The sequence below is a fragment of the Theobroma cacao genome, chromosome 9 (assembly GCF_000208745.1).
Source record: "Theobroma cacao cultivar B97-61/B2 chromosome 9, Criollo_cocoa_genome_V2, whole genome shotgun sequence".
In the NCBI taxonomy this organism is placed as follows: Eukaryota; Viridiplantae; Streptophyta; class Magnoliopsida; order Malvales; family Malvaceae; genus Theobroma; species Theobroma cacao.
The window spans coordinates 1,592,609-1,606,351 of record NC_030858.1 but is presented as its reverse complement, the minus strand read 5'-3'; the positions used below and the strand labels follow the sequence as shown (position 1 = coordinate 1,606,351).

Below are 13,743 nucleotides of genomic sequence, written 5' to 3'. Positions count from 1 at the left end.
CAGATGTAGAGCATTGACTTTCCAGAGCTCTTGATCTTAATCAGTTATCTTGAAGGTGTACGTGAACTTGTTGCTATTACTACTTTTACTACAGCTTTGACAAGAAAAGGAAAGCTTGAAGGAACCTCTTAAACCCCATTTTCAGGAAACCATCAAAGCTCAAAGTGGGCTTTCAATCCAAACTGAGATCAGATGCTAAAACCTCCTTGCATCATGATCAATTGAAATATGGGATATTTTGTCACACAAAAAGGCTTTAATGCAACGGGAGGAATGTCTGGGGGTAAGGCTGACCAGTGGAATCCAATTAGTGAACATGAAAAATAAGCTTTCTTTATTGCAAGGTTGAGACCCCACCCTCTCTTTTCTTTGCTTTCTCACAAGCATGTGAGGGCATATCATGCCAAGAGCTGCCCTTCTTCATGTGTGGACAAACTGAAATTTCTACTCTTGTTCCTCACCGACACCAATTTACCCAATCTAATCATTCTTGGGTATTGATCATTTGTTTGCAAAATGTAGAAGATCACTATTTCTTTTTCCTTATCAAAAGATTTAATTCTCAAGACTTTGTACTACAACCTGAACTTGCTATAAACTGATGCCCTTTGGACAATTTTACAGCATAATCAAAGCAGCAAGCAAAAACCCACCACCTAGGAGGAGAAAGCAGGTGCAATGAGAGCAGGTAACGCGCACAGGACTTTTTTCCTACAACTTTCTGTCCACTTGTTTTGTACTGCAATGTTTGAAAGCGTGAGTTGATGTAAAGCAGGACTGACAAGGCTATGATTAATCATCATTAAGGGCACCTAATTAAGCACCCGAGCACAGCTGAAAATGCATTAATTGTTAACTTTCACCAAATACAATGTACAAAATCCAAATACTAATACCAAGTCAAAGCTTCATTTGATACGTTAGAAATGCAAGTCAGCGAGATCCAAACTTATAAAATTTATAGCAAAGAAAGAAAAATGTGGAGCCAATTTCTTGGGATTTGCATTGTGGATTGGCATGGTTAGGGACAATAATTTAAGCAGCTGCGCAGTGATAACAAGAGTAAATTAGAGTTAGGGATGCTTTGCTATGCCCCCCACATTTTTGTTCTGTTGAAGGCACGTGACTCGCATTCCTATAAGGTTAGCAGTTTAAGCAAGAATCATTCGTGATATTTCATCTTATATCGATGTGGACGTGATTGTTAATATTTAAAAATTTTATTAAGTTTATGATATTTAGATTTGAATTATTATAATTTTACGAAACAAATCGTAACAACTCTCACTTAAAATTTAAAATAATTTTATGACGATTGAAATTACATATTTTAAAAATTTTAATAATATTAATTTTGATACCACATGTTACGTGTACTTATATTAAAAAATATTGCGACAATCGAACAAATGATAATAATTAAATATTCTAAATTAGCTCTCACTTAACTCCAAGACAAATTGAAGATTTAGAGTACCAAAGCAATGGCGGATTCGATTCAACTGAGCCACTGACTTTTTTACTTTAATGTTTATGGATTGCTGGAAATGGGGGACAGTTGACCCACAATCGTCAATTCTCAGTATCTACTTGGTATTATAAGAACCCTTGGTGATTGCCACCCCCTTGTATGGAAAAAGGACACAAATTTCATCAAATCTCTCCTTCAGAAAATTTTCATCAAGCTTCTGATATTGGGATTGCCACAAGAATCGGGAAGGCATTGTAAATTGTGTAGGTCGAAGTGCGAGTCCATAAATTAGATAAACATATTTCAATTAATATTGCATTTAAAAATAAATAAAAAAATATATATTTAAATACGTAAACATGTCATCATATCATATCTATATTTATTATAATAAATCAATCAACACTACAAGAGGAAAGGAAGGTAAAACTTCTTCAAAGCTGACACTTAAGATGTGTTAAATGTAGGGATTTCAACCACTTTTGGTGAAGCTCCAGGATGCATAGCATATGGAAAATTAATCCTGGTGCATTACTTTGCTACCTCAGATATGATCTTTTAAGTTCACAAACTCTGTAAAAATCAAAAGCTGAAGCTTGAGATCTTTCATGGTGGAAAGGATGCCCATCAATAGATATGGCAGATATACAGTCCCACAATTATTTATTGTTGAGAAACAAAGGGCACATTGGCAAAGCAAAACTTGGCAAATCTGGGAATGAAAACAAAATTTTTGATGGGGGGAAAAAGAGATTCACAATCCCCAAAAAATGTTTCTTGAAAACTACTTACAAGTTCTGTGAAGATAATTTACAAGTTGCTTACAGAAGGAACCCAGTATCTCTGCTCCAAACAAAAATGATAAGACCGCATCAGTAAGTTATATTGTGCAGCAAGGGAAGAAATGAAGAGGCACAAGCATTAAGCTAAACTATGACTGAAAATGAACTGGGATTGGTGGTTGGAAGTGCTTGCCTCTCAGAAACATCGAGTTAGCAGCGAAATGCATCACTTCCGTATTTACATTTCACATTTTGATTGTACCAGTCAACCATATGTTCTCCTCTCAACAGCAAAGCCGCCACCTTATGTTTTCTGCCAATGCAAATAGTTGTTCGAATGCCTCTGGCCCTTTGGAGTATATGTAAATTTTCTGCTCCTGAGAAGGGAAAGCAGTTTAGGTTGATCTCTCTGAATCATTTGACATTGCTGCTGGCGATAGAAGTTTGCAATAAGTTTTCTGATTCCTTCTGTGAAGCATTCATCTTCAACTTCTCGCTTTCTGCCGACTTTTTCATTTCCTGCTCAAGCTGCTTGCAGTTCTCTTCATGAGCTTTGTTGAACATCCTCACAAAATTGAGTAGAGTTGAAATAACTGCAGCAAACAGCAGTAGTTCAGAAGAATAATATATAACTGTTAACAAACAAACAGAGATATGAAAGCATTATAGACTCAAAGCAGACTAAGCTTCCCCTTTTCATTTATTTTCAATTTCATTCTTCCTTTTTGAACTAGATTAAAGTCAAAGGTTTTACTTTTTGCATAATCCGCAGTCAAATGAGAGTAGCAGTACAAACTGATCACAACTATCAAATACCTTGTTCAAAGGGACAGCGAGCTGGATCTTCTCCAAAATAAAGAATCAATGCATCCACATTTCTACCCTGTCAATATAGACCTCAGATAATAAATGGTTTAATACGATCAACATTTGTAGGAATGGTACTCTTCACAACAAGAGCTAGAGACATACCACCCCCGAGTATAGTGAAGCCAGGGATCTTACTTCAGCTTCGGCAAAACAAAGGAACTCCTTTAAAGTCTGGACAACAAAAGAAAACATCAACAAAGAAAAGAAGATTATGTGTTTACGCCAATTTAAAACATGTCAGATTATTTTCTTAAATTACCTTACGAAAATTTTCTGACACAGGCCCATCATTTTCGGAACTGGACAGTTCCTGCACAACTTTCTCCAATCCTTTACTTATGGCTTGCATTTCCTCTGCTAGATATTTCAGTTGTATCTATAGGAACCACACATCAGCCAAGATGCTAGCTTCAACTTCTATCTTCTTAAAATTGTTTTCACTAAGAGCAAGTAACATACCTTTGATGCAGGTTCTAAACTGGAAACATCTTTTGAAAAGTCTAGTAGATCTGGAAGCTTATCAGCAAGGACCTGCAGTTTATTTTTTAGAATTATTATGCCCAACTAATTACGTTAAACTTTTTATAGACTGCTACCAGATTCAAGAAAATAAGTTAGGAGAAAAGAAATGAGTACAGGTTCATATATACTTTAAATTAATAAATAAAGGTTGTGATTAAGGTCACAAGAAATCCAAATGATCAGTCACAACTTGTACCTTGCAAAGGTAATGCATGAGAGTCATCTTGTTGTTCTGTGCACGTGTCTCTGTTAGTTTAAGAAGACTGTCCAACCTAAATCCAACAGCAGAACCTAAAAAATTTGGGCATTGAATAAAAGATGCAAAATTTTTTGACATCATTAAAGAAGAATTAGAAAAACAGGAGTTGGGACAACTGTCAAGAAAAAAAGAAAATAAATCAAATATATAAATAAAGAATTCGAAGCTAACTGTAATACATTTTAATTCACAATGAAAATATAAACACCTGACTGTAACTTAAAACTCAAAGAAATCTTAAGCTACAGCAGCATTAAAGGTCAGGTAACCAAGCCAAAGACATGAAAGACTTGATAATGCAGTGAAAAGTCGAGTGACAAAAATGGAAAAAAAAAAAAAGATAGATGGTTTAAAGAATTTTCCAAGTAGAAAGGTAGGAAACAATATTTTAAGGGTGTTACCCAAAAGCTGATCATTAGCACATATAAGCAAATGTATTTAGCACTAAAGTTCCTGATGCACATTGGAGCCTCAGCCACTCCCATTTACAAGGATACATAATTGATCTAAATTTCACAGTCAATTATGATGCCTCCTAATGTTGATGATATTCATGTATGATAGTGCATTAGCATAGTTCCAATACCAGACAAAATGTAATTAACTCACCCCTTGCAGTTCCCTGATTCAAAGCATTTCCTAATGAAAGAATTGTCTGCATGATTCTCTTCAATTTGACAGAATTTCTGATCTGATGAAAGAAGTTTTGACATTAATGTGATTTCAATCTTAAATATCTAAAGCAGTTCCACAAAGAAGAATGCAAGCAAAAAAATTGTAACTTACCTCCTCTGCTGCGGAGTTTACAACATTAAGGCTACATCTGAGGTCAGAAACCTAAAAAACAATTCAAGGCCAGATAAGTAACAAAGAAAGGCCAAGAACATCTGGGAACTTGGAACTTGGAACTTGGATACAGATTTTGATCAAACCTGGGAGCCAAACTGTATCTTAAAAGAGAAAACCCTGAGCTTGGATTCTACTCTGGGAACTTTCATTAACTCCAAGAAGAACTGTTTCAGAGGTCAAAGAAACACATTGATCCATTAATGATGCTAAAAGAAGATATCTTTGGTAAAAATTTCGTTCTCTATAATGAGCTGCTATAGAAGCTGAATCCAGGTGGCTAATATCTGAACAGAATAATTCACAACAAAATACATCAAAACTTCCAATCTTTCCAACATTATTGCAGAGAGTGATTCAAAACACAAAAAATTGAAACTTGGAATGTCTAGAGATGTAGTAAGGGCCCAACACCTTTCCTCTCGTCTTCTCCCCTCTTACACTAACAAAAGGTACCGGAGAGCATACAGAAAATACATGATGTACTACTGAAAAAACCAGAGGGTTAATCACCACTTATTTCACATCTCATGTAGCAAAGAATAACATCCTAGTCAAGCAGATGGAAATAGGTTCATCATAGCAACTAAATTAACAAGTTCCATTCCCAATTTTACACAAATACCAACCTAATAGAAGAAAACCAACCTCACTCAAAGACAAGAGATAGAAGAAGACTTGACATGTTTCTCGTGCTTTACCATCCAAGGTTTCATAATATTCATAAGTAGCTAATTTAGAATTTAGTAGTTTGAATTAATGCTGTATGTGAAAGTATCAGCCAACAATATGAAATAGAGAAACATAGGATTGTAAATTGATTTATTCAAGTGAATGCCAGATTGGATAGTTCAAATATCCCTTTTCAGTTGATGACGAATTATGATATCCAACAGAAAGTATTCTACCTAAGAACAACTCATAATTTTGAGAAGAGACTCAGCTGACAACAAATAAACAACATATAAGGAAGTAGCAAAAAAATCCCAACCTGTTCACATTTCCCTAACTTCTCCTTTTCTCCAGTATAGCCCTGCACAAAGGAGTTATGAATGCAATTATAACTCATGGAACAGATAACACTAGTATTAACCCAATAACAATGATTCATTTCACCTTTAGTACTTCCATCTCCTCTTTGGTAGGACAAAATTTTATGAGGTTATCAACCTGGTCAACATCCAATGCTGAATCCTCCAAGGCAAGCACCGAACTCTGCAAAAGTTTCACTAAAAGGCATAAGGTTAACAAGCAAGAGATACTACCCTTATGGTCTGAACGATTAACAGATTGTTCATCATATTCACATATCACAACTTCTTTCCTTTTTAAGCAAACCCATATTTCAAAGAGATGCATTCGTGCATGCAATTGGATATTTGTGCTTATTGAGTGAAAATCCATCTATTAAGGACTTACCAAAATCTGAGACCTGCATTTGATAGCACAAACATAGTCAAGGGCGCATTTCTAAATGAGCAAATTATTGATGATTCCATCATGAAAACCTAAAGGTCTGTACCTTTTAAATAGTGAATGTAGTATTTACCTCCAGTATACTGAGAAATCCAGAAAAATACATATATATTTTTAGATCAGATGAATTTTATTCATAAAATTTGCAGGTTTTATCAATAACAACTTGTGCAGCAGTACTCTATACCTTTAGTTGTTAGAGAGCTTTTTTTTGTCCAAGTAAAATTTGGAAACTTCAATAGACTGGGATTTAGCATGCACATTTTATGACTCTTTATATTAACAATAGCTACAGGTGCAAACTGAGTTTTTATTAATAAAATAGTTTGTGCAGCCCCTATACCAATATTAATAGCAGCTCTGCAAGCTTTTCTCCTTAAAGCTGCAAATAAGCTACGCTTTTCACGTCCACCAAAACTTGATACCATTTTCACACAATTTGAAACCATAGGCAGTCTGGATGACTGAGTTGTTACAAATATATATACATCTGTTAAGCAAAAAGAGGCAAGGAAGCAAAGATTGATAAGAAGCAAAACCATAAAAGGATAAAATGCAGTCCAATGATAGGATATGAGTTAGCAAGTTGATTTGAGGATTACAAGTAGCCAAAAGTAAGGTTGCATGACAACAATTTAGAGAAGTAAATAGTTACAAGCTGTGAACAATACTTGTCAACCTACCATTAAGTCAGCCAAGGGCACCTTCACTTTTGAAAGCATGATTTCACAATTATATGCTCTTCTGTGGTCAATCTGCAAGAAGGAAAGATACTGAACAAAAGCATCCTAAAGATATAATAATAAGGTTCATGATATGGTTATCATCAACAAGCAGCCCACGATATAAAGTCTTGGTTCATGTGTGAGTATGTCTCAGACTGAAAGCTTGCATTTCTTATGTGAATCATACTAAAAGAATAGAAGTATCCTGGTTCATTTTCAGGATCCAAGTTTCCCATCTACAGCAGTTTTACATGGTTCATAATTTCTTTGGAATAAGGCAGATAAGCAATGACAAGCAGATGGATGGAAACTGCACTTATTATTTAATAATTATGGCATTCAGCCAAAGGTTAGATTGTACACTATTTAGAATTTAAACAACAGATGGTAACATCGATGAAACAAGCAATTGAATAAACAACTGTATCACTTAAATACCAAAAATGCATTACCAGTTGCACTTTATCAGATTTTGGCCCACGTGCGGTATGTGAACTTGATTTTCCACCACGATCTGTATTCAGAGTAGCTGCTGAGAAAAGATTCTCAAGCTCTGACATGTCAATCTCTGGAGCCCTACAACGAGGGTTAATAAATCCAATGAATTAAAAAGAAACAAGTAAAAGACCATAGCCCTAAAGGATATTTAAAAGGGAAAAAAAGAATCGAAACTTAGCAGCAGAGCAGCACATACTTAGATGCTTCACCCAACTTCTGTGCTTCAGCCCATAGGCTACCCTGCACAGCTCTAGATAACTTCAACCAATGCAATGGCTTTAGTTTCTTGGTCTGATGACCCTTTGAACTAATAGTACGTGACAAAAGTCTGCTCTTTGAATTTGTGGAAGGACTAAAAGGTGGTGGTGCAGGAGCTGAAGATCCTCTACCTACAGCCTGAGGTTCCAGAGAAACACCATTTGTCTTTTTAGGAAAGAGAGCAGGAGGTGGTGGGGCAGCAGGAACTTGAGAAGAACTTGATGACAAGACAGGGGCAGGTGGCGGTGGCGGTGGGGGTGCCGATGATGAAGCTGCAGGACTTGCTGCTTGCCTGGAATGAAGAGGAGGTGGTGGAGGTGGAGGAGGTGCAGATCCAGAAGCTAAATTTTCCTTCAAAGGTGGCATTGGAGGAGGAGGTGGTGGGGGTGCCGATGATGAAGCTGCAGGACTTGCTGCTTGCCTGGAATGAAGAGAAGGTGGAGAAGGTGCAGATCCAGAAGCTAAATTTTCATTCAAAGGTGGCATTGGAGGAGGAGGTGGTGGTGGAGGAGCTGCAGGGGACCCAGCTCTAACAGTTGCTGGAGGAGAATGTGGGGGCGGAACTGCAAGAGGTCCATCTCTAACAGCTGCAATTTCATTCAAGGGAGATGCAGGAGGAGGTGTAGGTGCTGCTGGAATTCTAGCACTAAAAGCTAAATTTTCCTCTAAAGATGGAGATGCTTCCAGATGTACGCCACTGATAGTTTGATTCTCTTTCGAAGGTGGTGCTGGAAGAGGTGGAGGGGCTGCAGGAGGGCTCCCTCTAATACCTGGGTCCTCCTTGCGAGTTGGTGTTAAAGGAGGTGGCACAGTTGAAGCTATTGCAAGGGCTGGAGAGGTGGAAGAAGAGGAAGCCTTTGAAGTGGTTGCTGCAAATGGAGTCTTGTCTACAAGAGCATCTTTGGCTAATGCAGACTGGCCTTCTTGTAAGTAAGTTCCAATTTCTATAGCAGGTGAAGACTTTGGCGGTTCTGATGCTGAAGAAAGAGGAGTTGGAAATGGTGGAGGTGGTGGGGGATGAGGAAGAGCTTTTGTTGCACTAGAAGTAGAGGGAGGTTGAACTGGAGCAGATAAAGGTGTTTGTGGAGAAACTGAAATGCTTTTAGTTTCAACAGCTTTCGGTTTATGTAACACAGCTGGAGAATCATTTACTGCATCTGCAGATGCTGCAGTTAGATGACTGACCTGACAAACAGATGACACAGAATCATGCAAAAGTGGCCCTGCAGTAGACTGGTTATTTTGTTGGTGCATGACATCAGACTGACTGAATGGTTCAATGCGAGAGTCTTGGGGCTTAGCCTCCTTACTTGTATCAGAATCAAGAGATGAAATTTGTGAGAATGCAGATAGAATCTTCATACCGATAGATGCAGGACTCCTTGGGCTACGTGGTGATACTGTGAGCTTTGTTTCATCCTGAAGTGTTTTAGAACTTAATCTCCGCAGCCGAGGGCTGAGATCCACACTGCTATTCCTATCACTGTCAGACTTTTCTTGGACAATATTTGATGCACCTATATGTTGAAGCATGTTAAATGCAACATCTGCCCTAGGATCTGACCAGTCAACATGACTAAAGATTTCATGAACTTTGGCAAATGCTTCCATAGGAAGACCTTCTTTCTCTTCAAAGGAAGGAAAATCCATGGAAATAATGGAAGAAGCAGCATCCATTTCTGAGAAAAGAATCTTCATCCACAGGGCAACGTTTTATTAGAAAAAGAAAAAAAAAGAACCACAACATTGCAAACAAAATGTATGAAAACTATATACCTCAGCTCTAAATTCTTTTGGAAACAGCTCCTTAGCATCCCACAATATATCAATCTCATCACGATTGAGCATCAAAATGTTTGCTCTTATGAAAGCAGTGTTAAACACAACCCTGAATACCATCACCTCTCTTTCCATGTCATCATTCAAGTTGATACACTCAACCACAACATCACCTTGAATATGGCAATTTATATCAATTTTAACTAACGCACACTCTTTCTGCAGTAAAATAGTAAGAGGTTAGACAATCACATGCTCTAGAGTAATCAAACAGTAGGTACATATAAAAGAAGATGTGACAATAAGAGTAAGCATATGCCCAGGCAACACTGGGGTTATGTGTCTATACATACACTGAGGAGATTAGTGTTACAAAAACTATTGACTTTTTCACAATACAACATATGTATTAGAGTATAACTCCCCAAGTTTGAGTTTCAAGAACAGGGTTGAATGTAGCAGATGTAACCTAATTAACAACAGAAGCACCTAAGAAAAAAGGGCCATACATCCATTTACTAGTCTTCCACACTAGTCCCAAGATTGTCAAATTTTACTAACATTGTGGAAAATTAGATGTGTGACAAGCTTTTAAATCCTCAAAAGATATGAGGAATGTCAACCGTTTTCCCTTTAATAACAAAAAAGGGGGAGGAGGGGAATGAGAATGCAAACTGATAGAGAAGACAAGAAAAATGTGATATTACCTGCTTATAATGCCGGACAAATTTGCTTCTTTTAGGAGTTGAGTACAAAACTTTTGGAGTTTTATCAGCAACAAGAAGAGGATCCTGTCCATATATTCGAAATATTGGACGGCAGCCTCCTTCTCCATCAAAATTAGGAATGTATCTAAGAATGACGCAATCCAAGGTGAGAGCTCGATCCAGAGGAGGCCATTCTGAGGCCACATTCCTCCTCGAGACATACTGTAGATACCTCAACTGTGAAGGAGTTGGATTCAGAGGTGACAGCAACTGCAAAAGCTCACGGGGAGCTTGCCTGTATATCATGTCCAACGTCTTCTGCTCTCCACTGTACTGCTTCCTATATAACAGCAATGCAGCCAGCATGAAAGCCAAGACCGGCCAACCACCTCGTTCACAATGCATTAGAAGCAAATTTTGCTGACCAAGTGAGAGCCAACTTTCACATGATCTCAAAAAATGGTGGAACACCTCCATTGCGAGTAACGGGCACCCTTCATATTGACGAGGGTAATCCATTATCGTCATATCATACTTGGATAAGAATTCAGCCATCTGGCTTTGCGTTTCTCCTTCCCGGAAATTGAAGACCAAGAATGATGCATCGGGGAAGTGATCTTGAAGATGACTAACTATTCCTGTTATGTTGACTTTGTAGTTTTCTTCTTCCCAAGCATCAGTAGTAAAGCAGCAATCAAAAACTATATGCCACCCCAGCACACACAAATTGTCAGACATGAAAGATACACAGCTACTTTTTCAATTTTCAACAGATTAAATTGCCCAATAGACTAAACTCTAATGTTTCCTTTTTTTCCCTCCTTCTAAACACTGAAACAGAGAATTCAAAATTCAAACTTTGCATTTCTTTCCCGAATTTCCTAAGCAACCAAACAGGACCCATATTCTAAAAAACAGCAATCTTTTCAAAAATCGTATTTAATCACCCAAATATCAATCATTTCATGAGTGACCAATTTTTCCACATTTCAAAAAAGTTAGAGAACTGAATTCCACTAAAAAACATTGACTTTTTAATAATCCCAATGAAAAGACACAAATTTGAACAAAGACAAGAAGACCAAACGCACCGTAGACACGTTCACAGATCTCCAGAAGGCCATCAGGTGGCTTCCTGTAAAAGAGTTTACGAAACAAGGCCATGTCTTTGCTCCAGAATCCTTATAAAAAAAAAACAATAACTTAATCAGACTCCAAAACAGTTAAGCAACAAAACAATAAACATTCAAAACAAAAGAAGAAAGAACAGACCTTGTCCTTGAAAGAAGGGAGTTTGTTGAAAGTTGAATAATGAAAATTCTATTTGTTTTATCCGTTGGGATGTGACAGTTATTCGAATTAAATTGAAGCGCTTTAGCCTTGCGGTTGAAGGAAATGGTTTGGTGGGTGTGTTTCTTTTCTTGTAGTATATGTTGTTTGATGCTGAAAACCAAAAGGATTTCACAACAATGATTTGATTTGATAGAATTGAGAGAGCCAAAGAGTTTGTTAGTTTGTTTGTGTACTTAAAAAGGGCAAGTCTTAGGCTTCAGCTTTGCAGCTGACAAGGAGAATTTGTCACTTGTCACCCACCTGCGCGCCCTCTGTGACGTGGACACCATCTCTGTCCGACACCTACTTCACATTCATCCACCGCCATGCGGTTTTACGTACGTTGTTTTACCCTTTTGTGTTGTGTTTTCATTTTGAGACCTTTTCTAAAATAACCTTTAAGATAAAGTGCTTTTAATTATTTTTAATTAAATTGAATAAAATTATTATTAATAAAATTATACGTTATAAAATTACACATTATGTATAAAAATATATTACATATCATGATTAAATTATTACAAATTATATAAAAAAATATGTTATACTTTATATTAAAAAAAATATTATTATTATATATCATATACAAAAATATGTTACACGTCATGATTAAAAAAAATTGTTACACGCCGTATTGAAAAAAAAAATATTATTATTACACGTTATATTAAAAAAATATTATTATTATACATCATATTTAAAAATATTTTATTACACTTTAATATTTAAAATATTATTATTACTTACGAACTAAAACTTCAAAACCTAATAACTCTTTTATATCTTTTTGTTTTTTTCTCTCAACTCTCTTTATATCTTTTTGTTATTTTGACAATTTGACATCGATTAAAGTATTTCTAACATGTTTTCATAAATCAAAATACAAATTTTTATCTAAAATACCTATTTTGACTAAAAATAAAAAAAAATTCTCTGAAAATTTAGATTTATAAATTTTAAAATTTTGAGTTTATTAGTATTTAAGTCTCGAATTGATTCAATTAAAAGTTATTTCAAACAGCTGTAATCATTTTTACCGTTTTAATTTTATCTAAAATATTTAAAAATTAAAATTTTCAAATAACCACTTACCTAAGTACATCAAAACTATTGTTTGGTATCTTGAAAGTGTAAGAAATAAAAATCTAAAAACTCATGAGAGAAAAATCGGAAGCATAACAAATAAATGCTGAAGAGAGAAATTGATAAAATCTGAGAGAGTGGGATGGTAAGTGAGAAATCAAAGGCGGAAATAATTGTGATGAATCTATTTGCTTAGTGTCTTAAAAGTGTAAGAAAGAAAATTTTAAAAACGCATGAGAGAGAAATCGAAAATATAATAAATAAATGTTGAACAGAGAAATCGATAAAATCTTAAAAAATGGGATAGTGAAAGATAGAAATCAGAGACACAAATTAAAAATAATTGTGATGAATAGTTTAATTTATTTAAAATATTTTTATCAAGTCATAATTGAATATAATTAAAGATAATTAAATTTATTTTAATAATTATTTTTAAAATATTATTATAAAAAAAGTTATTTCTCGTTTTTTTTTTTCTTGTTTTTATATATGTAAAACTTGTTGGGGCTCTAGAAAACCCGACAAAGGAAAGTTTCTGTTCCTTTCTCCTTCCTTTTCGTATTCATTATTCTTCCACGCTATGTACAAGTCTATCTCTGGTAACAGTTTCAATCTACCCCTGCAAAGTCATACAAGTATGTCTAGCATTAATTCAAGTTCAAGATTGGTTACTTTCAAGTTGTTGGTTGATCACAAGGTACAAAGAATACCAATAAATTTAATAAAGGTTGAGTTGTTGGGCTGGAATTTTTCGGATATAAGTTGAAGAGTAAATGCCCATGTAGCCATTACTAGCCATTCCTTCAGGATTATGCTATGGAAGGCAAGGTATGAAACAATGACAAGTTCAAGGTGAATGAGAATCAGCTGGGAAGAAAGGCTTTTAAACTGAAAGCACCCACATTATGACAGTCCTCTGGAAACTCAATTGGCAATGTCAAAACTGGAGATTGAGTCGTCTGTGAATTTTTTGAATGTGGATCGTGCCAGGATGAGGATGATATTGCAACCTGAATACTTACATTTGTTCTTTTTTGGTTCTTAATTTCATGTTAGATATAAATAAAATCTCTCACCATGACATCAATGGCACGCCATAAGTATAAATTATCTGAAATAACAATTTACAATC

General features: G+C 35.7%; 1 protein-coding gene across 3 annotated transcripts; it reads right to left on the bottom strand.

Annotated features, from left to right (window-relative positions):
- Positions 1,982–11,719, bottom strand: LOC18587856 (formin-like protein 13). Of its 3 annotated transcripts, XR_001929571.1 has the most exons (19): positions 11,466–11,715; positions 11,285–11,374; positions 10,194–10,894; positions 9,484–9,705; positions 7,646–9,399; positions 7,404–7,527; positions 6,910–6,981; positions 5,867–5,965; positions 5,742–5,783; positions 4,837–4,917; positions 4,691–4,741; positions 4,514–4,595; positions 3,842–3,936; positions 3,583–3,654; positions 3,383–3,499; positions 3,226–3,294; positions 3,070–3,136; positions 2,447–2,846; positions 1,982–2,314 (listed from the first exon to the last, which is right to left on the bottom strand). XR_001929571.1 is itself a non-coding variant. In XM_018128087.1 (18 exons), exons 2-18 carry the CDS (start codon positions 11,355–11,357, stop codon positions 2,668–2,670), a joined length of 3,900 nt encoding a protein of 1,299 aa, XP_017983576.1. In that variant the 5' UTR covers positions 11,358–11,374; positions 11,466–11,716; the 3' UTR covers positions 1,982–2,667. The 3 variants fall into 3 exon arrangements, 1 of the variants encoding a protein (XP_017983576.1); XM_018128087.1 differs by having other exon boundaries at positions 1,982–2,846; positions 11,466–11,716; XR_001929572.1 differs by lacking the exon at positions 1,982–2,314 and having other exon boundaries at positions 2,688–2,846; positions 3,842–3,917; positions 11,466–11,719.

Excerpts from the sequence above, each read along its gene's own strand:
- LOC18587856 (XM_018128087.1), bottom strand. The coding sequence starts at position 11,357 with ATGGCCTTGTTTCGTAAACTCTTTTACAGGAAGCCACCTGATGGCCTT. Across the intron at positions 3,655-3,841 it reads TCATGCATTACCTTTGCAAG|GTCCTTGCTGATAAGCTTCC; the intron begins GTACAAGTTGTG and ends AATAAACTGCAG. Across the intron at positions 2,847-3,069 it reads TCGCTGTCCCTTTGAACAAG|TTATTTCAACTCTACTCAAT; the intron begins GTATTTGATAGT and ends TGTTTGCTGCAG.